The sequence below is a fragment of the Lycorma delicatula genome, chromosome 3 (assembly GCF_047948215.1).
Source record: "Lycorma delicatula isolate Av1 chromosome 3, ASM4794821v1, whole genome shotgun sequence".
Classification (NCBI taxonomy): domain Eukaryota; kingdom Metazoa; phylum Arthropoda; class Insecta; order Hemiptera; family Fulgoridae; genus Lycorma; species Lycorma delicatula.
Genome location: NC_134457.1, coordinates 150,638,916 through 150,661,876, shown reverse-complemented (window position 1 = coordinate 150,661,876; position 22,961 = coordinate 150,638,916). Strand labels below are relative to the sequence as shown.

At 29.8% G+C, this 22,961-nt stretch overlaps 2 protein-coding genes across 4 annotated transcripts in view; one reads left to right on the top strand and one right to left on the bottom strand.

Moving 5' to 3' along the window:
- The window catches only part of LOC142322112 (putative oxidoreductase YjmC), a 74,882-nt gene that overhangs the window by 42,465 nt on the left and 9,456 nt on the right, over positions 1-22,961 (top strand). For 2 of the 3 annotated variants that reach the window (XM_075360809.1, XM_075360808.1), the window contains 3 exons: positions 7,063-7,220; positions 8,169-8,279; positions 13,287-14,623. In XM_075360809.1, coding sequence (XP_075216924.1) covers positions 7,063-7,220; positions 8,169-8,279; positions 13,287-13,367 — 350 coding nt within the window. In that variant the 3' untranslated portion in view covers positions 13,368-14,623. Of the gene's footprint in view, positions 1-7,062; positions 7,221-8,168; positions 8,280-13,286; positions 14,624-22,961 lie in introns of those variants that run through there. The other variant, XR_012755779.1, reaches the window with a different exon arrangement.
- Positions 17,887-22,961, bottom strand: part of LOC142321228 (coiled-coil domain-containing protein 112-like) — a 30,013-nt gene continuing 24,938 nt past the window's right edge. The window contains exons 9-10 of the mRNA XM_075359222.1: positions 22,492-22,722; positions 17,887-17,929 (exon numbers count right to left, since the gene is read on the bottom strand). Coding sequence (XP_075215337.1) covers positions 17,887-17,929; positions 22,492-22,722 — 274 coding nt within the window. The remainder of the gene's footprint in view (positions 17,930-22,491; positions 22,723-22,961) is intronic.

Here is a 22,961-nt window from a genome sequence, read left to right as displayed (position 1 = left end):
TCATGATATTTTCTGAAACAATGACTCGTAATTGCCTTTATCAACTGAAATGAAACCTACACATAGTTAAAAATTTAGAAATGAAAGACTCCGATGACAAATTTTTTAAAGTAAGGCCAATTTTTGAGTTTGTCAGAAAAAGATGCAAGGAATTAGAAATGGAACAAGATCCCACTGTTGATGAGCAGATAATCCCATTTAAAGGGCATCATTCTACTAAACAGTATATGAAAAAGAACCTAAGAAGTAGGGGATAAAAAATTTTATTTTGTATAGGAAGAGTGGTATTATACATGACTTCATACTATACCAGGGCAAAACAACTGAATTTAATCAAACCAACATAAAATCATTTGGTTTAGGAGCCTCTGTAGTTTTAGAACTGACAAAACAGCTTAAAAAAGAGAACCATTGTGTTTATTTTGATAACTTCTTTAGTACTTTCAATTTATTCGAGATTTTAAAAAAAATAATAAAATATTTGCAGCCGGTACAGTTAGAGTTGATCGTTTTTGTAAGCCTCCATTTATGTCTGACAAAGAATGCTCAAAAAAGCCAAGAGGTTTCCACCAAGAAGTGACCAGTAGTGATGGGGAAGTTGTTCTTTGCAAATGGACTGATAATCGATCAGTTGTTCTTGGTTCCAATTTTGTAGGTGTAGGTACACCAGATGAAGTAAACAGGTGGGATAAGAACAGTAATAAATATGTTAAAGTAACTAGACCAGAAGTAGTTAAAAATTATAACTATGGAATGGGAGGAGTAGATACTCTGAATCAACTTTTATTGCGATGTATAGAATATTTTTAAAGAGTTGTAAGTGGACTTTAAGGATGATTTTTCATGCCATTGATACGGCCGGTGTAAATTCTTGGTTAGAGTATAGGCAGGCTAAACAACTTAAAAAAGAATCATTTCTTGATCTATTGGATTTTAAATTACATTTGGGCGAAGCTCTTGTAAAAATGGATAATCCAGTAGAGTTTTGCAGGAAAAGAGGTCGACCAAGTTCTCCTAGAGAACAAATTGTCCGCCCATTGAAAAGACAGAATGTAGAAGTAAGACCTATAGTTGAAGTTCAGAATGATTTAGTAGACCACCTACCAGAATATGATTCCAAAAAAGATGCAACTCAATGCAAAAATATTACGTGCACCAAGAAAACTCATGTGTACTTCACAAAATGTAAAGTCCACCTTTGTTTTGTGAATGGCAGAATTGTTTCATGAACTTTCATATAAAGTAATAGATATAATGATGTACTGATATTATGTTAAAAAATTCTTTTTAATTTGTAATTGTTTATTTTTTAGTATAATAATAATTTCTAAGCATTTATTATGACTTGTAATGGTAAGATTTGCTCAGCATTACTGTGTTTCTTGTTTATAATTTTTTAATAATCGATTTTTTTAAGTACTTATAGACATAAGACAGAAAAAAAGTTGTATTTTAATAATAATTTTATAAGAATTTTTGTATTGTTTTTATAAATAACTATTTTGTAAAAATTACATTTTTCATAAATAAAGATGTTCATTTGTTATTTCATAGAAACTAACTGTAGTTCACTACAGATGTCCATTCCAATGGATATGTTTATATTTTTTTGCCAAGAAAAAGTTTTTGGTCTAAATGTATTTAAAGCAATAAAAATTACTTAAATAAACATGGCTGCAGAGTAAAAAATAATTCTGATGAGTGACAAAAATGTGGTAGTGAAAGGGTTAAAAACAAATCATTAAATTTACCTACAGTATTTAAAAAATATGTTTATAATTACACCATTAACTTTGTAAGTTTATCCAATCTCTTAGAGAATTGAGTGTAAACCATATTTCAACCTGAGTGATTTGTAAACAAGTTTTTCTTATTTTTTCTTTTCTATAATAATATTTCATTTAGATTGGTGTATAATTTCTTTAATCTTACTGTCTGATAAATAATAATCACCCCAATAAAATTTGTGAATGTGATGTTAGTTTTTTTTTATAATGAGGCCCAATTTTGCTTGCACCTCTCCCATCTAGCAAGACATTAATAAAATGGTGACTAAATTCTGGGTATATATTCTGGATAAAGACCTGCAGGAGCACTTGGATTTTTAAAACATTCACCCAGTATTATTATTTCAAAAGAGTCTTCGTCTAAATATCTCATGATTGAAGACCAATAGCAAATAGATTTAGAATATATTGATAACAATTATAAGTATATTTAGAAAGAAAAGAAAAACTAAACAAAAACTAAGAAAGACATGTTTATAACATTAAACTGAAATTCACAAAAAATATTGAACCCAGATATTACCTTATAGTCTCAATATGAATGGAAAATTAATTGCGGGTAATTGTAGAAACAATAATTAATAGTTTAATAGCAGTTTAATGTAGATGTTATACAGTTGTATTATTTGGATCCCTCTGCCTGATCTAAAAAGCAAGAACCAATAGTAATAAAAAAAAAAAGTTAAATTCAAACTTCACCGTTACAAGCTCTTTAGTGGGCTACAAAATCAATCATCTTTGCCATTTAACATTTTTGAGCTGAGTAAATAAGTGTTTCATAATTTCGTTTGGACAAAAATGAATTAAGTATTCAAAAAAAGTAGATCTTCAATAGTTGTGTTACACCCTTAAAACCTTAATTTGAGTTGTGCTACAAGTGTATTATCAGTAAATAAATTAGACATATCACTAATTAAGCACCAAAATAGCAATAAAATATGAGTTTCAGGCATCTATTTTAAAATGGTTAAAATATGAAAAATCATTTTGTCATAGAAATGTTTCTTTTGGCAAGTACAAAGGACACTAGGAAAGTTTTTACAATACGATGGAACGAATTATCACAGGCAGTTACAAGATAGCATCTGTTTAGATAGCTTTCAATCTACACTGTAGCCACTCTAATAGTCACTACCTTTTTTTTTCTGTTTTATGTCGCAAATAGGAAAATTTGCCTCAACCAAACACCCAGCAGTCTGTACTTACTGGGTGTGTGGGGTTTACCGCCTAGTGCAGTGGGTCCCACTAAAAAACCATTCCCTCATGCAATGCATTGCTGCAATTGTTGCCAATGGCATAACCTCAGCACCAAGTGCATCACAGGCACACCTCACATTCATACAAATATTTACACCTCTCATTCACCCTCACACTCTATTTACAAAAAAAAAAAAAATATATATATACATACACACCATACACATTACTCCTGACAGTGATGCCGATTCTAGATGGCAAGGCCACATCCCCCGAGAGCTATCAGTGACGATAATGCAAGGGCACCCCTCCATCTGCCCCCAAGAGCTGGCACCCCATCACCGCCCTCACCTTACATTTTCACTGTCCTCCACATGTTCTTCAACTAATTTTTGCCGAAGTATTCCTTGGAACCATTGAACACACATGTTCCAGCCCTCACCAGAAGATAGGATCAACTGCATGACACCCTCCGGTGAGTCCAAATCTTCCTGAGGTTTCTCCTCTAGCCACCTAGGGCAGTCAAAAAATGTATGCCTTAAGGATTCCACTGCACTGCAGTATTGGCAGCTCTCCATCTGTCTTCTGCCAATTTTACAGAGGTAGACCCCCAAATGACCCATTAGCCAGAAGTCCACCTCCCCATGCATTCTGGCAATTCACACTGTAACATCAGGTATCAATATATAAATTTTTAACTGCCCTCTTTTGCTGTACGTCACCTCTCTTGCCACTTCGTAAGGATTAGTGTCCTCGCCTCTTCCCTTCCTCTTATGGCCATGTTCAGCCTCTCCCTGACCACGATGTCCAACGGCAGCAATCCTGCCACCACCAGCGCTGCATCAAGGGAGACTGTTCTGTACAGTTGTGCCACCCTTAACGCAAACTTCCTGTACATTCTATTTAACCTCTGGGTGTTTCTTTAGATCCTAAAAACCTCCACCCGTACTGGCACTGCATATAACATGGCCGACATCACTGTTGATGCTATCAATTGATGCCTGGAGGTTCTGGGGCTCCTGACATTGACCATAAGCCTAACCAGCACCCAGGACATCTGCTCTGCCTTCATAACCACTTCTTGCACATGGTAGGCATATCTTCGAGACTTATGGAGCCATGCCTCGAGATACTTAGCTCCATCCCTTGGAGTAATCTCCACACCATCCATTCCAACACTTCAAGAAGAGAATGGTGGCCATATTTTTTTAGTAAGAGAGGAATTTCAGAGTTAGTTGTGTTGGAAACGTATAAGACAGTTACAGTGAAGTGGTATATCGAGGAATGCCTACCTAAAGTTGTCAGGGCTCTTAAGGACCAATGTCCAAACTCAAGGATGGACAAAAATGCTTTCTTCGCCATGATAACGCTCCTGCTCACCTCTTCAAGCTTTGTTCTGAGTATTTGGCCGGCACTGGAATAGAACTGTTAGAGCCCTACAATCCTGAAATTGCTCTCCATGAGTGCTTTATTATCATAAAATAATATTTCTGTATTATTTTATGATCAGTAATCCATTTGCAGAGGTATCTTCACCACCAATTCTTTTACAATTAACACTAAATTTAAAAAAAATGTTATGTGTGTTGATTTGTTTGATCTTTCTTAGTTAGTAGCACATATAAAGCAACTGAGGTATAACAAGGAATAAGAAACCATTTCAATTTCCTTGATAAGCCTGACATTGAAGGTCATAGTAATGACAATGTCAATTTCAAGAGTAACTTATGTTGCATATCAGACTGCCTTCAACCAATTATGGCACTTTAATTACACATGGCACTTATGGCACTTAATTTACTCATATATATGTATGTAAATGTAAACAAGTAGTCTGTGGGAAAAACTACTACTGTACATATTATACAAAAATGGTAGGATATATTTCACCAAAACACTTTAAGAGAAACAAATATTCAATAAAAATTTTCATTACTGAAGAAAACAGTTTTTATGACTGCAACAAAAAATCTTTTCTTACTCTCAAGAAGTTTACCCATTATGTAATTTTGAGAAAAATATTCACTTATTGAATTTAGGGTTAAATGAAAGATCTGAATCAAGAATATTAGTTAATAAAAGTGTTTCAGGCTGCTAAAATGAAAATACCTAAAAATTATTGTCGCCCTAAAAATTTGAAAATGCTGTTTCTGCTTATTATACTAGTAACAATAGTGCAGTGCATAATAACAAAAGAGAATTATGCAAAATTTGTTTTTTTGTACTTGACTTATCATTAAAAACCTTAAATTGTGTGATATTTTACTTTTAAATTTTATTAAACATGGCCTGTTGGTAACAATATATAAATATTTATTTAATTATATTTTCCAGTTGCCAACATTCATTAATAGAAACTATGTTGAAGAGCTTTCAGAGATTACTACTCCATCCTCAGGAACAATGGTAATATACTTCACATATCAATAATTTTAATGACATAAATTGTTAAAATAAATATAATGAATGATCATCAAGGAGTTAAAATAAATTCAAATTATACGTCATGTCAGTAAGAAGGTTATAATTGTAATTATTGGTATGTGAAGTAAACATTTATGAAGTATATTAACATTATTTCTGAGGATGGAGTAGTAATCTCTGAAAGTGTTTGAACATAGTTTCTATTAATGAATGTTGCTAAGTGGAAAATATAATTATATAAATATTTTACATTTGTATGGACATTATTAGTTAAAAGTTGCTTGATTTAATGTTCATTTAAAAACTGGATAATTTAATTTATTTATTTAAGAGGGAATGGAGATGACTACCATGTACTTCATCCTTAAGACTTGTTCGCTCTCAAACCCTAATAATACCACTTCTATATCTCTAATAAATGACATTTCCTACCCAATCAGGAATATCCTCTGCTCCTGAATGACTGGTCCCAAAAAATCTGTATGTGTTAATTGTCATTCAAAAAAAATGTTTTTTACATTCTCATTAAACTGATTGCAAATGTTTGGTAGAACCCTGGAGTAAATCCAACTAATGCCTTCAGAATGATTCATGTTCAATAATGAAAAATAGGGTATTCCTAAATTTGTCAATTCAATCAAATTTGGAAGTTTTTGAGGATTAAAAAGTTACTGAGTATTAGATTATTAATGTTTTCTAAACTTTATCCAGGATATTTCCTCCAACTCTTACTGAGCCTTTTGAAATATAATAAATATAATTCCCTTAAAAATTACAATTTTAATTGTAGTTGAATTTATGCTACTAACAGTTTTGGGTTCTGTAATTAGAGTAGTCACATCTTTCTTCACAAATGTATTACCTTTAATGCCTCGTTGTCCTGGCACTCAGTCAACTCAATCTTATTGTGGACAGAAAAATGAAATAAGGCCTGGTAGAGTGCTTCCATATCAGTTCAGAATTAAAGTGATGTGAATTGAGTGCTCCTAGTGCTACCTGACTAAAAGATGGAAATCTACTTTCACCAATTGACCACATAAAACTGTAATGAACTTACCAAGGCTTAACCATTGGGAAGTCCTAAGACTGACCCCATATATTTCACCCCGTTCCTGTTTATTGACCCTTGTACATCTGTATAAAACACCTGCCTCCACTGTGAACAATGAACAGATAAAATCATTCATGAAAATTTATCAATGCATTGGCATATTGTCCAGCATTGGTGATGTTTTCCTTCACCACCCGGCAATGACAATTTTATTTGTCACTTATCTGGTCTCAGGAATTATGAATACATCCAGCAGTAATAAACCTAAAGCAACCTCTAGAACAACTGTAAACATACTCTTGAAGCTCCTGAGATTCAAAGACACACCAGCCTCTGTAAAGTATGGAGTTTACTCTTCACAGATGAGTGCTAAGCTTGCCTCCATCACTAGTAGATTAACTGTAAAATTTATCTTCTGACCAGTACTATTTTGGAGAGGTAGAAATTAAAAATACTTTACAAGTGTAGTTGGTTTAAATCTTAATTAAGTTAGTGTACAAGTATGTCTTTATTATTATGCAATATTTACAATTACTTACTTGTATTTCTTTATGTACTGTTTTAGATATATTTTATATATTAACAATTATTCTTTTATTACAGGTGGTGATTTTGGTCCAAATATTGTCAGTAGGTTAGAGGATAAGAAAAATAAATCGCTGAAAAGTCACTGTTTTATTGTTATTGATCCCAATTGCTTTGCCCCAGCATTTCAAGATAGAATGTCTGATTTAATGAATCATCTGCGTAATTTATCTTCAGTAAGTCTTTGATTCTATATAATTCATTCATAGTATTTTTTAAAAAGCTCACCAACAGACTACAGAAATTCTGAAATTTGTTAAATGCCTTAATTAGCATTACACATACAGAATTAATGAATAGTTTTCAATTACTATATAAATTATGCATAATTTTAAGCAGTATTGCCAGTAACATTATTAAAAGTAATGATAATTAATGATTGGTATTTCACTTAACTTGTCATGATATTCACCTAACACAAATATCAAACTTTGTCATGACCAAGATCAGGGCTCTCAAACCTGATTTCCTCTTCCCTAAACTCTTCAACTATACTTTATCTTGATTTTTTCATTGTTTGCTGTTTAGGGTATGAAGACTGATAAAGTCAGCACAGTTTTTGTTTTATTTGATAAAATTTTGTCATCATGTCACATCTTATCTCTTCTGAGGCTGGTTCTTCAGAACCTTTGAGTACCTGGTGCTTCCATTTCCTTTTTTATCTGTAATCTTCACTTTTTTCTGCCCTTTTTTCTTTGTACCATCTGCTGATCCCTCTTACACTGTTTTAATCAACTCTTTTCATTTGATGTCCTGTCCTAGTCAGTTAGAGTTTCTATTCTGAATTGTTCTGAGCAAGTTTCTCTCTTGTCCACTTTCCTCATTAAATTTTCATTTTTCACTCTAACTGTTAACTTTGTATTAAATGTGTTCTTTATGATAGCTAATCTTTTTTTCTTTGGCAGTTTAATGTTAATTTTATAGCCCTACTCTTTTACTTGTTCACTTCTTGCTTTTTTGTACAGAAGCTTTTCACTACCAACAAGATGTTTTTAATTTTTAAGGCTTATTAACATAAATAAACATAGTTATAAAAAAAGGCATTATTTGAATACCTTGTTTGCAGATTGTAAATTATTAATCTTCTTGCTACTTTTTTAATTTTTAATTTAACTTTTTTGTAGGTTGACAAAGACAAACCTGTCTTAGTACACGGTGATCTTGAAAAAGCAAAGAAAGAAGAAGTTTTAGAAAATGAAGGAATTTACTACTTAGAAAGTCAATTAAAAGCAAGTGTATGTAGATGAGCAATAACTTCTTTATCTTTCTTTATTTATGTAGTGAATTTTATAATCAGTCTTATAATTAAAAAAAACAATTTTACACACACACACACACAATATATATATATATATATATATGTATATATATATATGTATATGTATAATATGTATAATATATATATAATATGTATATGTATATATATACATATAAATAGCCAGTCAGGGCTCACTTTGCTCACCTGACCATCTAGCCAGGAGGATACGCCCCTTGAATCCTGACTGAAGTTTCCCTGGTTGGCACAGGCAACTCCCAGGGCCAATCCAAGGGCTTCTCAAGGTCACAGAGCTCACTTCGCTCATCAGTACCATCTAGCCAGGACATCTGCAGTATTTGTTATTCTCATGGTTGTGAGAATAATACTGATAAACAACAAATATTCAGGCTTTACAGAGTAGTAACTGCGGTAACTAAAATACTCAGACCTTTTATGAGGAAAACTTCACATCCTATTTCTATTTATTTTATTTGTTTATATTAACCTACTTATATTTATGTTTATGTAATAATGAAATAAAAGTATTATTTTTTCTTCTTTAATTTCACAATTTCACCTGACAAGGTCTAGGGCCTTGGTCTATGGTTTAAAACGTTCCCTGGGATAACACAAATGTGTCCTGAAATTTGAAAGCAATCGGTCTGCTGGTTCTTGTGTGCAGAACATACAAACAGGCAGATAAATAAAAACTTTTGGCTATCTATAAAATATATATACCTGAAAGTTTGTTTGTTTGGATCATTATCATGTGAGAACAAAGCGACTGATTGCTTTCAAATTTGCAGGATACATTTACGTTATCCCAGAGAAAGTTTTAAGACACAATCAAGGCTCTAGCTCCTTGGAGGTAAAGTTGTGAATTAAAGACATTCATTTAAAGAAGAAAAAATTAATCCTTTTATTTCATTATTACATTTTTTGATAAGTTTTCCTTGTCAAAGGTTGTGTACTTATTACCATATTTATTACTATTCTGTCGTATGTAATTTAGTTTCTTTTTCAAAAACCTTAATACTTTATCAGTGTTATTTATCACAACCATGAGGGTAAAGAACACAGGGGATCCGTGGGGCAGAGCCCACTGACCAGACAGTAATGAAAAGTGAAGTGAGCTCTGCAGCCCCAGGACTTGTTTGGGCCCCAGAGGATAGAGCCCTGACCATCTTGTTTATATATATGTATTTGTACTTAGTGTTCCAATAATTTAGAATCTTAATGCAATGCACATGTGAAATGAAATGTTATTTTAACCAGTTTATATGATAAAAATTATCCAGTAATTGGCAGAAGTAAAATACTTGTCAAATACCATTAGTTTTACTATTTACTTATGCTGCAGCTGCACTAGAATTATAACAGACCTGAATTTGAGTAATAAAACCACCAGTTGTCTTTTGTCTTTATATGATTACCATGTCTGTAAGTTACATGAAGCTGATGTGGAAAAAACAATCTTCCATTACATATAACAGTGGTTATGTGTTTTATATATATATATATATATATATACATTGTACTTTATATAATTTTACTACAACTATTTGTAATAATTTCTTGTATTTTGAGGAGTTGGAGTAAGTAAGGTAGTCAGAATGAAAACTGATCCCCATCACTACAGTTTAAACAATTCTTTACTCATATTTTTATTGAATACCTTCAGTCAAAGTCAGATTTTATTGCAGTATATCAGATGCTTTTATAGCAGTATATCAGATGCATTCAAAAACCACTTTCAAGAGGTGGAAATCCAGATGAATTAAGAGTATAAAAGAAATTGGCTGGGTCAGTTTTCAGTTTTCCTCATCATATTCTGAGTATAATATCATTAAACAACACTATGATTATTTTGGCTTAACATTTTTTAAAAATATTACAGTTTTTCAAAGATGTCTATTTTTCTAACTAGAAAAGTACCCATCCAAAGTAGTTATTTATGTACTTAATTTTAAATGGTTTGTTATGAAGGTAACTCAGATGGCTTACTTGAACTGGTGCGTGAACTATTATTTCAGAATAGTGAATAAATATATTTTTTTTAATACACCCTCACCCTGGGTTGCTCCGTAGGGAAATGATAAAAAAACAGTGTGATTGGATTCTGTAATCACCACATGAGTGAAATTATTTATTACCACTGATTGCATTTTAAGAATATTGAGTAAATGATTGATAAATAAATACTTTCAAAATTTTATTCCTATTTCTAAAGATATTTTATGATGATGGGATTTTCTAATTGTACTTTATACTAGTCAAAAGAGAATATATTGTAGGACAGTAAAACTATTTCAACTTCTCTGATTGTAAACACTACAAGTAATAAATTTTAAGTTAATATCTGTTAATTCTATGGGATATGGTGTTTACTTGGAAAAATTTAGATTTGCTGTGATGAGAGAATGATTGTTAGTTGTTTAAAAAGCCTTTGTATATATATATATATATACACACACACACACACACACACACAAGTGCTTTTACCATGGCCATGGTTTCTTCAGATTTTTTAAAAATCTTCAGTTAATAACAATTTTTATAGAGTTGTTATTCTGTCAGTCAACAATTCTTCATAACAATCAATAATAATGTACAACATAATACAATAAAAAAAAACAATATTGCAAGAGAACTGATAAATAATGAAAACAATATAAAAAATATGGATAATAGATTTAATAAATAAATGAAAATATAAAAAATAATAATGCTATAATCATAAAAGCAGATAAAATGGTTATACCAGTAATAATTCATCAAGATTATAAAAATAAAGTAATATCATTCTTAGAAAATAGAATATTTGAATAACAAAATTTAATGCTCTCTATTATTAAAACTGTGATGAAGTAACTTATGGTAATAATAACCATACACGATACACAGTAATAAGAATACACAGTACAAATGAGCACCGTATTTTACAAATTAATAAAAATATATTAATGGATATCTAATAAGACTTTTAATAAACTATAAAAACTTTACAATTTTATATAATTTTGAAAAAATGTTATCTAAATTTTTGAAAGAAGATTAAAGTTAAATAATTATATTATAAAAAACTGATTAAAATTGGCTAATAGATTAAAAAAAAATAAATAAAATTATAAGAAAAGGATAAATTTGATATCTTTTGATATCAAAGTTGTTAGTATTTATGCTAAACCTATAACAGATAGAATAAATAACATAAAACATACTTATTAAAATTGTGGATCAAATAATAATGTTGCTTGAATTATATTTAAATGAAAATTATAAAATTCATAGGACACAAAAACAAATTTTGGACAATATATCTTGGATGATATTTTGTTGATTTGCAATGAACAAATAAAAAATGAACATGATGTAATCTTGAAAAACTTAATTATAATAGTAATATAAAACATAGCAGTATTAGAAATAAATAAATAATACAATACACTTTTTAAATATTAAGGTTAATAAAAAAAACAAAAAAAAAAACAGATTAGGCTGGGAATATTTAGAATCAATAACTTCTATTTCTACAATAAACAGTAGATCTATACACTCATTAACACAAAAATTTCAACATATAATAGCAAGTTAAACGGAGCCTTTAACTATATTAATAATAATTAATAATAAAAAATAACTAATAAAGCAGATTAATGTAATAAAATGCTAAGCTGTTAAATGGTTATAAAACAAAATACATAGTTAAAATTAATTACAAAAATAAAATTAAAACCTAATAAAATGAGTAAAAATATTACTTTACATAAAATATTAAATATTTTCTGATACATCAATATATATGAAAATAAAACCCCAATAAACCATAATAATAAATATAATCATCCTTGCATGTATAAAATAAAATGTGGTAAAGAAGATTATGAAAAGTTTTATGCAGGTGATTTTCTATGTTTATACTAACTTAAGAGTAACACCTTAAGAAACCATGGCCACAGTGTGTTAATAAATATAATAATAATAATCAGTATTTTAAGGTAAATAATTAAAATGTATTATTCATAAATTAAAAAAAAAATTATATATATACAGCATTCCCATCATGGCTTCACCAGTATTATATGTTTACTTGCATTTCCTGTCGTGGTCAGGGGATATTTAGCCGGTCATGGCTCACCCTTCCAATCTAACCAGAAGGCTCTGCCCCATGGGCCCCGCTGTATTCATTAAACTCATACTTGTGAGGATAATAATGATGAATAAGAATTAAAAGTTCAATTTACAAAAAAATCAGTATATTGTAATTCTCTAGAAAAAATTTGGTCAGTACAGGGCCTGAAACTTTGGAGATCTAAGAATGTGGGTTTCCAAACAGTTACCTGAGAAACACCATAAGGAGGTGACTGTATTTCACTGAAATATTTTTTTAATCTCATTTTAAAAAAAATATTTTAATTACTTTTATGTTTTTTAGTCGAGTAACTAGAGGCAAATGCAGCCTAAAGCATCCCACATATAGTAACAGTGGCTGTGTTGGTTGACCCGCTGTGTCGTATACCATCGCAGCCCTTAAAAAACTGAAAATTCAAAAAACCTGAAAATGGTTTAGATATTTATCTGAAGTGTTTGCAAGCCCTAATGTAGTGAATATCTCATCTAGTATAGTTGAACATGGGGAAAATTTGCAATCATTGTTCCAATTTTTTTACCTTGATAAAATAGTAAAGTTCATTGTTACTCAATTTGATTTTCATGAATTTATTTCCGGTTGTAGTTTTTACTGCAGTCACGACTTGCTGGATCAGTCAGGACAAATTGCTATACAAGTATAGATATGTACACTAACCTATTACTGCTATGTTTATCAAGTATCCTCTTCCCTTTAGTAATATATCTAAAAAAAATGCTTTCTTAAATTGTTTAATGTAATATTTATTAATTATATTCTTCTTGATAGAGAGGAAGAGCTCTTATTGAAATTTCATAAGTATTTGGTAATTTTATTAATCATAATTTTTTTTAGGCCGAACTTGCCCAGAGACTTGGAGTACGACCAATTAAAGAATTTCAAAAGCACACTCCCACTCCAATAGCAACAGATTAAGCAATGTTTTGTAAGGTGTTAATATGCTACAATCAGTTGATTTTAATAATAATGGACTGAATGCAACTTAATACAGAGTAATAAAGATTACTTTTTTAAAAATAGAAAAAGCACAAACAAAATAAGGTAATGCAGCATAATAAATTGTACGATTAAATCTAAAACTGTGTTTGTATGCTATGAATAATTTTGTACAATAAAAATTTGAGGATTTAAATATGTTCTTATAAAAACATTTTTAAGTATTTCACAACTGTGAAAACTTAGGTCAATTATCATTTAGTATTGATGTTAGTGGGAAGTAAACAGTCCCTTCTCCTCTAAGGAAATAGCATCAAAACCAGGTGATAGTGTAGCAGCTAATTAGTTATTATTAGAATTAGTTCTTAATCTTTTATAATCAGGGATAGGGAAAGAAGTAATGGCATCACAAGATAATTCATTGGCTGTCAAATTGCTAGATCCTTGAAAGAAGCATATTTATCCATTTTACTCTGTCCTGTAAAACAAAGTGAACCCAGCACATTAACTCAAACAGTCGCAGCTTATAATAGCATTATTTCATACATTGTAACAAGTACTATCTGAGAAAAAAGTTAGATAAGAAACTTAACTGTTATCTAAGTCTAAAATAAAGAGAACATTATATAGAGTGAAATATGACAGGCCAAAAACATTAAATCAACTAATGATGATTTAGAGGTGGAATGGCAATTCAAACTGAAATAAGTATTATTTTACACAATAAATTTAGGAATAAGAAATTAAAAAAAATATTTTTATGCAGAATAACTATTAATAGAAGCAAAATGTGAACAATATTGAGAAAAATTTGCTCAAAAAAGAATGTTATGGGTTCAAGAACTAATACAGTATTGATAAAAATTGATATTTTCAAGCTAGGAAAACAAAGAACAAAGGCTTATGAAATAGGGTAGTACAGGAATGTTGAAAATTAGATAGATTTATTAACTATGAAATGATTTTAAAATAAATTTTAGAGTGACTAGTTTATGAGAATTAAACACTCGGATTTATAACGTACATAAAGCGAAAAAATAGTAAAGAAAAGAGAAACAAGAAATAAACCAGATAATTTGGGATGTAAAAGCTATCTTGAAACTAAAGGACTGCTGCAAAATTGAATGGAATATTTTTAATGAGAAATTTTTATTTAATTAAAATGTAATATTATTGATATAATTATAACTCATGTACTCATAAAAATTATTTTTATGTACAATATTCATAAATTTTTTTTTATTAATTATTTAGCTCATTATTATCAACAATTTACATAACAAACTAACTATTTAAGAATTACATGTTTTTATTTATTGATTTATTTATAAATAAATAAATCTTTATTTATAAAATAAAACTAAAACATTAACTGTTTTAAAAATGCCATTAACAACTCTATTATGTACATAAAAATACGATATTTATCGTATTTTTATGTACATATAATATAAAATATTTTTTTTCAAGGTCCGATCGGTCACAAAATTAAAACCACAGTGAAAATAAAAAAATCTTTATTTGTAACAATTACTTACATAGTTACGCTATTTCTCTACATAGTCGCCACTCCAATTTAGACACTTGTCATAGTGTGGTACCAACTTTCGAATACCCTCGTCATAGAATGATGGAGTTGCCTGTGTTTTCAGCAATGTTTCTACGCTGGTCTGCAGCTTGATGTCTGTGCCAAAGTGTTGTCCTCCTAGCCAGCATTTCAGTAAACAAATCACTCAATACAGAAATTGTGAACCGACAATTTTCTCGAATTGCCTCATCCACTCGCTCAACAGGATCATCGGTTGACACTTGTTTCCTTCCCTGACTGCCTGCATCAAGAACATCTGTACATCCTGCTTTAAAGTTCCTGCACCATTGTCGCACTTTGCTGTTACTCATAGAAGTTTCACCATACACATTACTTATTCGTCGATGAATTTCAGCTGCATTACAACCCTCAGCCTGAAGAAATCAAATTACAGCACGCACTTCACACTTGGCGGGAGATGCTATTGTTATAGACATGTTTACGTGCTAGCTGCGTTTTCAGAACTAAACGAAGTGACGCAGCGTGATTGAAGGCCATACTGGAGACACTGCGCAACACATGTTTGCACGGGTTATTATTTCACGACTGATTGGACCGTGAAAAAAATTAACCCTCGTATCTATCTTGATTATTTACTTATAATTTATAATTTACTGGGGTTCCAGCCTCAGTTGGATTTGTTCCTTCATTGTTGAAAAATCAAATCATGTGATACAATGTATAAATTTTTTTTTGTTTCTGTTAAGGGGATGATTACATTATGAAGAGACTAAAAAATTTATTAAATAAAATAACTCCAGGAGTAGAAATATGTACTTTAGTTTGTTCTTTTTCTATCAGTAAGTGAAGAATGTGAAGAATAAGAATTTTAAAAAAGCAATATATTTATATTAACAACTTTTTGGCAAAAGGAACAAATATGTCGTTCTAACAGAACTATGAAAGACATAAACTTTGAAAGACATAATAAAATTTATATGCATACAGGGCACTTATTCAACTTACCTAAAATGTAGTAGTTATTTTTAGTTTTTTGTATTTGGCATTTGGAACATAACATCCCTCTCTTTAGCATCAAAAAATAAACTGTGAACACTCTTGCACTCCATTGTAGCCAGTACCAATTTACCATGACTGATTTTTGCTAGTGCAAATATTCATTTCCTGGTCACAAACAGCTGAGAGATTGTGTAGAAAGAGATCCAGGTGAGAATCCAAAAAATAAATATTTAGAAATATATTACACTTCAAATGCTTTTACATGCCTAATTATTTAACATTTTAAAATTACCTCCACACTGACTTTTTGGCTTAACAGTTCTTTGAGTGTTCATCTTATTTGAGAAACACAAAATTTTCTTGATTTTAGCATCAGTAACGCAAAGAAATTTTTTTCAGACAATGAAATCTGGCATTAGACTTTGTTAAGGTAATGGATAAAAATAATAACTAGTGGGAGGTGTAAAATATTTTTCTGTCCAGGCATATGTGCTTCACACTTTGTCCATTCAATCCTAAAATGTTTTATCCTTGCTAACCCATTTGCATGAAAAGGAACAAAATTTAATGTGTCAGAACTGCAAACCCATTAATAATACCATTACTTTTTAATTATTATACAACTATTACCATTAAACTACACAACAGGATTTTCATATTGTGATATCTTTCTTTCATGTTAACTGCTTAAGCTAATGGCACAAAAGGACATTTTTATTGTCATTATACAAAGGACAGCCATTAAACTAGTTTTCAAATAATCAATGAACTGTCTCCATTCTGTAGAGTTATGTTATAATAAAGTGGTGCACCCATGACAGCACAGATATTGTTACAGTACATTAAACTATTTTCTTCACAATATAAATCTTGAAACTCTTCCTGATGATTATGGAAGAAATAAGTGTAGCATGGAGAGGATTAAGCCTTTCAATGGCGCACACGTGTGCTATCTCCAGCCTTTACCATGAAAAAAAAATCCAAATGTAGGCAAGTCTTCACTTTGAGGCACTAGCCTTAAAACAATGCAACTGCATTACACTTATTTCTTCTTAACAGAAATTAGTACATAAACAGTACAGAAATAGTTGTCCAACAAATGGTCTTGTGGTTCATGCCATACCATTGATATGGCTAAACTCATGTGTTAGTTCCCTCAAAACTCATGTGTCAGACATTTCATACAGGAACAGCAGATGATCTAGTTCTTATCTTGATTTCCAAATTTAATGCCAAATTACAGTTTATAACATTTTTTAACTGGAGGAGTCAAACTTTATCATTGTTTATCATTGAATTATTTACATAATTCCTTCAACATATTTATTCAGTTAATACAATCACAAAAATTGAAACATACCGAAGAATTAAACAATACTGGTGTGTTAATTGTATACTCAGAAGACTGCTCTGTACTGACATGTCAGAATCTACAGTATAGTTATTGCCTCATAATGTTATGTTTATATCCCACGCTGTGTTTAAAAGAATCATTTAAATTATGTTCATAAGCTATTCCCCAAAAAAGATGATGGAAAAATTCTGTGAATTTTTGAATTCAACATAAAAATTCAACACAAACTTATAGTAAAAAGATTTCTTATATGCTTCATTATCATACATAAAACTAAAACATGTGAGCAAAAATCATGGATACAGGATAAATCTTATAAATATATTAATATTATATAACACATTTTAATTACACACCACTTAAATGTTTTATTCTTTAAAAAAAACAATGTAGATTTCAGTTCTACATCAGTAACAATATAGGAGTGAAATTGTTACATCAAGTCAATTAACATTACATAGAAAGTAGCTGACAATGACAAAGAAACTCAGAAATTACAGAAATTACAAACATTACACAGAAACTCATATAAATTCTCTGACAAAATTTCATCTTTCTTATTTATAATATTCATTATCAGATGCTACAGTTCATTCTTATGAATCTGATGTTAATCCTTGACGCCATTTCGGTATTCTTCTGCAAAAAAAAAGGAAATGATATATTATATATAAATAAAGTTATTCAAAAGCAATTAATCTTTTTACAATAAACTGAATCAAATTTACTTAAAAATATCAATTTTTTGTTACTTCATGAGGGTTATTGTGGTAATCTTTAATAAAATTTTAGAATAATAAATGTTATAAAAGCAATCTGATGTTCAAAGTAGTTATGTAGATATGGAAGTAAATGATTATGCAGAAATTGATTCTACTTTTCAAGTAAAATTTGGAGATAGGGAACCAGGCTTTTTAATGAAAATTGTTTGTCTTGAAAATGAAAGAAATATTTCTTTGTACAAATCAGTTTTTTAAATCCTGACAATAATGTAGTGTTACTAATACTTCAAGAAGGGCAATCCTCCATTATGTTATCAGTAATTATGTTATCTCTTCAGAATGCACCCTCCAATTCTGTTCTAATAAATAATGTGTTTTTTTTAGATAGTTAAGTGGTTTGTTTACGAATTTAATCTCCCAATCTTTTTGATAGGTCTGAGATTTTCTCAGACCTATCTGAGATAGTCTCAGTAAAAAGATTGGGAGATTAAATTTCTATACAAACTACTTAACTATTCGAAAAAAAAAAAACAAAATGTTACATTACTTATTAGAAAGAGTAGTAGTCAGAAAATCTCAGATCAATCATAATCTTAACTCTTTATATGTTAATAATAACCATTATTTATTATACAAATCAGCATTTTATCCTTTAATGCTTTACAATTAATAAACTAGTTGTAGATTTTCTAATGCAGAAAGAAATTGACAGTAGGTACATCTACTTTAATTAACAGAGTTTAAAAACAGATTTGAAAAAAATATAATTCCCTTAAAAAGTTGGTATAAAATTTAATGAATCTTTTTCTGAAAAATGTACGTGAGCCAATGTACTTGAGCCGATGTGCTTGATGTGTATGACGACAATGTACTTGAGACAATGTACCTGAGACAATGTACTTGATGTGTATGTACTTGATGTTTATGACAATGTACTTTAGCCAAAGTACTTGATGTGTATGACAATGAACTTGGGTCCTAGTTAAATGAACTAAATTACAGGTTGTAAGGAATGTAGTTTATCATTGAAAGTTATACTCTGATTTGTTTGTTAACACCTGATGATTCTGCAACACCTGTGGCATCCGTGGCCAACCTTTTTCAGTCAAGTGCCACTTTCAGGACAAAGTTCTTTCCTTTTGACTTATGACTTGTTTAATATTAGATCACATTATTATTTAATAATATCACATCAGCAGCAACAATGAAGAAGTTTTCCATTCAAAATATCTTTTATTCAGTTAGGTACTGTACAAATTATGATAATGTAATGAGTCAAAATATTTAATTTTAAAATGAATTATTGACAGTTAAATATTAACATTACTACTGTATTACAAAATATAATAATAGTAAAAAATTAATTCAAACATGCACAATTATTACAGATGTAAATTATCATATAACTAATTATCATATTACTCTCAGAAATAATAATGTCCTACAAAAAAATTAATTTTTCTAAAAAAGCTACGATAGCCTCTAATGAAGTTTTTGAACTTGCAAGGTCTTTTTACAATTTCATCTATATCTGGGTTGAAGAAGCCAACACAATAACAAGTTTTTTTTTTTTTTAAATGAGAATCAGCTTTGATCAGAATTTATTTTTTATCATATTCATAATTGTAAATAACTGTTCACAAACATATGTGGAGCCAAACCTACAACAAAATTTTAAAGCAAACTCTTACAAATTTAGGAAACCAGTAGTTGAGAGAATTTCCAAAACTCAATATAATTTTCACTTCCTGGGATTGAAATTACTTCCTTAAATTTATATTTGACAACATTATTGGTGCTGAAGATCAATTATTTCTGTTTGAATTTCAGATGGGTAGCGACATAAATTTTCAATGACAATAGAATATTGGAATATTATGTATAAAGTTCACCATTTTACTGTCTTTTTGGAAATCATTAAATCTTGTTTTTAATTTAGAAATAAAGTTTGATTGCTAACTCTCATTCGTTTGAAGTATATCAGTTTTTCCTTTTAAAACTGTTTAAAGAAAGACTAAAAAAGAAGATATAGATAGAACTACATAACATCAGAAACAAGTACAAACTTTACCTTGCACTTTTACTTTTAAATTATTAAAGTGCCCCTTAATATCTGCAAGAAAACCAAATCCCACAACCAGTCTTCATTTTTCAGAAGCAAGCAGTTCACCTTTTTCTTCCAAAAAATCTAAGTTGTTCATTATCATTATCAATTCACTGTCTACTAATTCTCAGCGATAAGCTCGTGTGATCAAATCCAATTTATACACCCAACTACTGATAAAGAATGTTAGATAAATTTGTAATTTTAGCGCAAAGTGCCTCCTTATGCAGTATGCAGTGATAAGAACCTTTATTAAAATAACAACCTTTATTTTTACCTTTCACAGTTTGGGCTCCATCTGTGCATATGCTATCTAATTTATCCCATTGTAAGCTATTGTTTTCAATGAATGATTTTATTTCATTAAAGATGAAATCTGAAAGTTTTTCTGAAAGTTCTTCAATAACATCAAAATTTTTATTAACACAACGCACAACAATATTTAATTGAGTGGTGTTAGTATTATCAGTGTTTTCATCAACAGTTACAGAAAACATTTACATGAGGCCAAAGCAGACAATTTTCATATTAACATTCACAGCCGTTCATCTACGTGATGCATCACCGTATTTTGCAAAAGAGCAATTTGTTCCACTATTTTAATTTTTGCGGAAGCATTAATTAGCAAATATTTGCAGACTAGTTTTGTTAATTTCTTACCCATCAGAATTAAGTTTCTTTTTTCGTGCTGTAAGTAAAAAAAAAATTTGTAAGAAGCATTGAGACTAATAATTCATTTTTTTTAAAAAAACCATTTGTTGACATCAGTTCCATTTTCAAAGATAAACAGAGAGATAAGATGAACATTTCATTAAACAATATCTTCATATTTTCGTTTTGAAGTAGATGGCTTACTTAAAGTCGTAATACAAGAGAAATTTAAATGACGCGCACGATAGAAATAAAATTCATGTAAATCTCATCAAAGATCGACTTCATAGGAATACTGTGCAGGTTACCCAAGCCAATGGCAAGTCATCAAAGCTATAGGACATCCCCTTATTACTGGCGCTGTCTACCACACATGCCTGGCACCACTGTAAAACTGCGTTGTAAGGAAATTAAAATTATAGATATTGGCACTTGTAACTGTTAACTTTACAATCAATCACGACTAAAGAATGTTTATATTAAATGTAGTTGAATACGTGTCTCTATTCTTTTAAAAATAAAGTAATTATTGTAGAATAAACAATTTTTTTTTTCGTTATGTTTGCAAATTATGGCAGATTTTATTTTTTTGTCCAAAGTTGACATTCCAATAGTTTTGTTTTCTAAAACTGGATTCTAGAACATTTAAAGCAGCTGGAGTTTCATACTGTACTGCTGGCATTTTATTTATAGTTATGATGTTTTGGCTGATAATGGCCTGAGATGAATGATTCATCTCACAAACATTGTCATTATTCTACACAATGAAGCTATTTCACTCTACAAACTTAAAAATATAAATAAGCTATGATAGCCATGACTGAATATGTTAGTGACATTTAGAGTCAATGAAAGAAGAAAACGAAATGTATAGTTGCAAAAAGTTATTTCTCTTCCTGTTAGTGAATTGATTAAAATTATTTTATAGCTTATCATTAACCACAAGTACAATTGTTTAAAGCACATTATTTCAAACAAAATGATAAAATTCTGTATACCTTGCTACATAAAATTTCCTATGTAAGGACACATTCCATATGCAAAACTTTTATCAAAAAATACTATACCTAATGTAAAACCAGCAATGAAAAATCCATAAACAAAATGCTGAAACTGTAAACTACATTTTACCTTTTCTCAATACTTCAAAATGTAATATACTGTGTTTAATACCAATAAAAATAATATCGAAGAAAAAAAAGCAATTTTCACTAAATACTATTTAGCCTATATTATGTCTAGTTTTACATGCTAAAAAACTTACAACTCTGCATACCTAGTTCACATTTTGTTTGGAAAAGGGCGTAAAGTATTTTCTTATAGTCTTTATATCTATATCGGCAGTTTCTTCACATACCTTTTATAGTATTATTAATACTTATATCCTAAATTATCCAGTGAAGTTTCCGCTAAATTACTTCTTAGTCATGATAGTAATCAGAGAGCTTTCTCTCCACCTTCTACATGACGTTTTATATGCGTTTTAAAATATTTAAAGCCCTGAACATTTAGATTAATTTTTTTTATTTTCAAGGGATATATTATGTAAGAATAGGGAAGATATTCGGATTTCTTTCATTATTATAATAGTTAAAACCCTATTTCACTCATCTAAAGAAATATTAAGCAAAATATCTCTTTATTAGAGTATAATATCCAATTGAAAGAGCCACATCAAATGGCCAGTTAACTAACAAATTAAGCACAAAATACTTATCACTTACAAACGAGGCATATTTCGTAAATGTAATAATGGTTTAGATACTTCAATAGTATCATCATCTTTTTTCGTTGTTTTCAAACGCCACACTTCTGTCGGTTTTAACAGCCTTTCAGGATCACGTGAAATTTTAATGCTGCTTTCAGAACTTGAACTTGATTTTCTGCCATTCTTTTTATTTTGTTGTTGTTGAAGTCTTTCACGCAGTTTCAAGGCATACTTCATATCTTCATCTCTGTAAAGTAAGTTAAAACAAACAAATATATGCACAAATTTAAGTGATTTTTTTTTTTTTTTAATTAAACTGAACTTTTGAGAAAGAAAAAGTCAGCAAATCTGAATCCTAATTTTAAATATAATTTTAATAGTGGCTTTACCTTCCTCAGTTCTTCCTTTATGAATAGAAGAATCATCAGGTAGTAAAATTTATTTTTATTTTTGGTAATTTTTTTAACCTGTTTTTGTCAGCCCCTG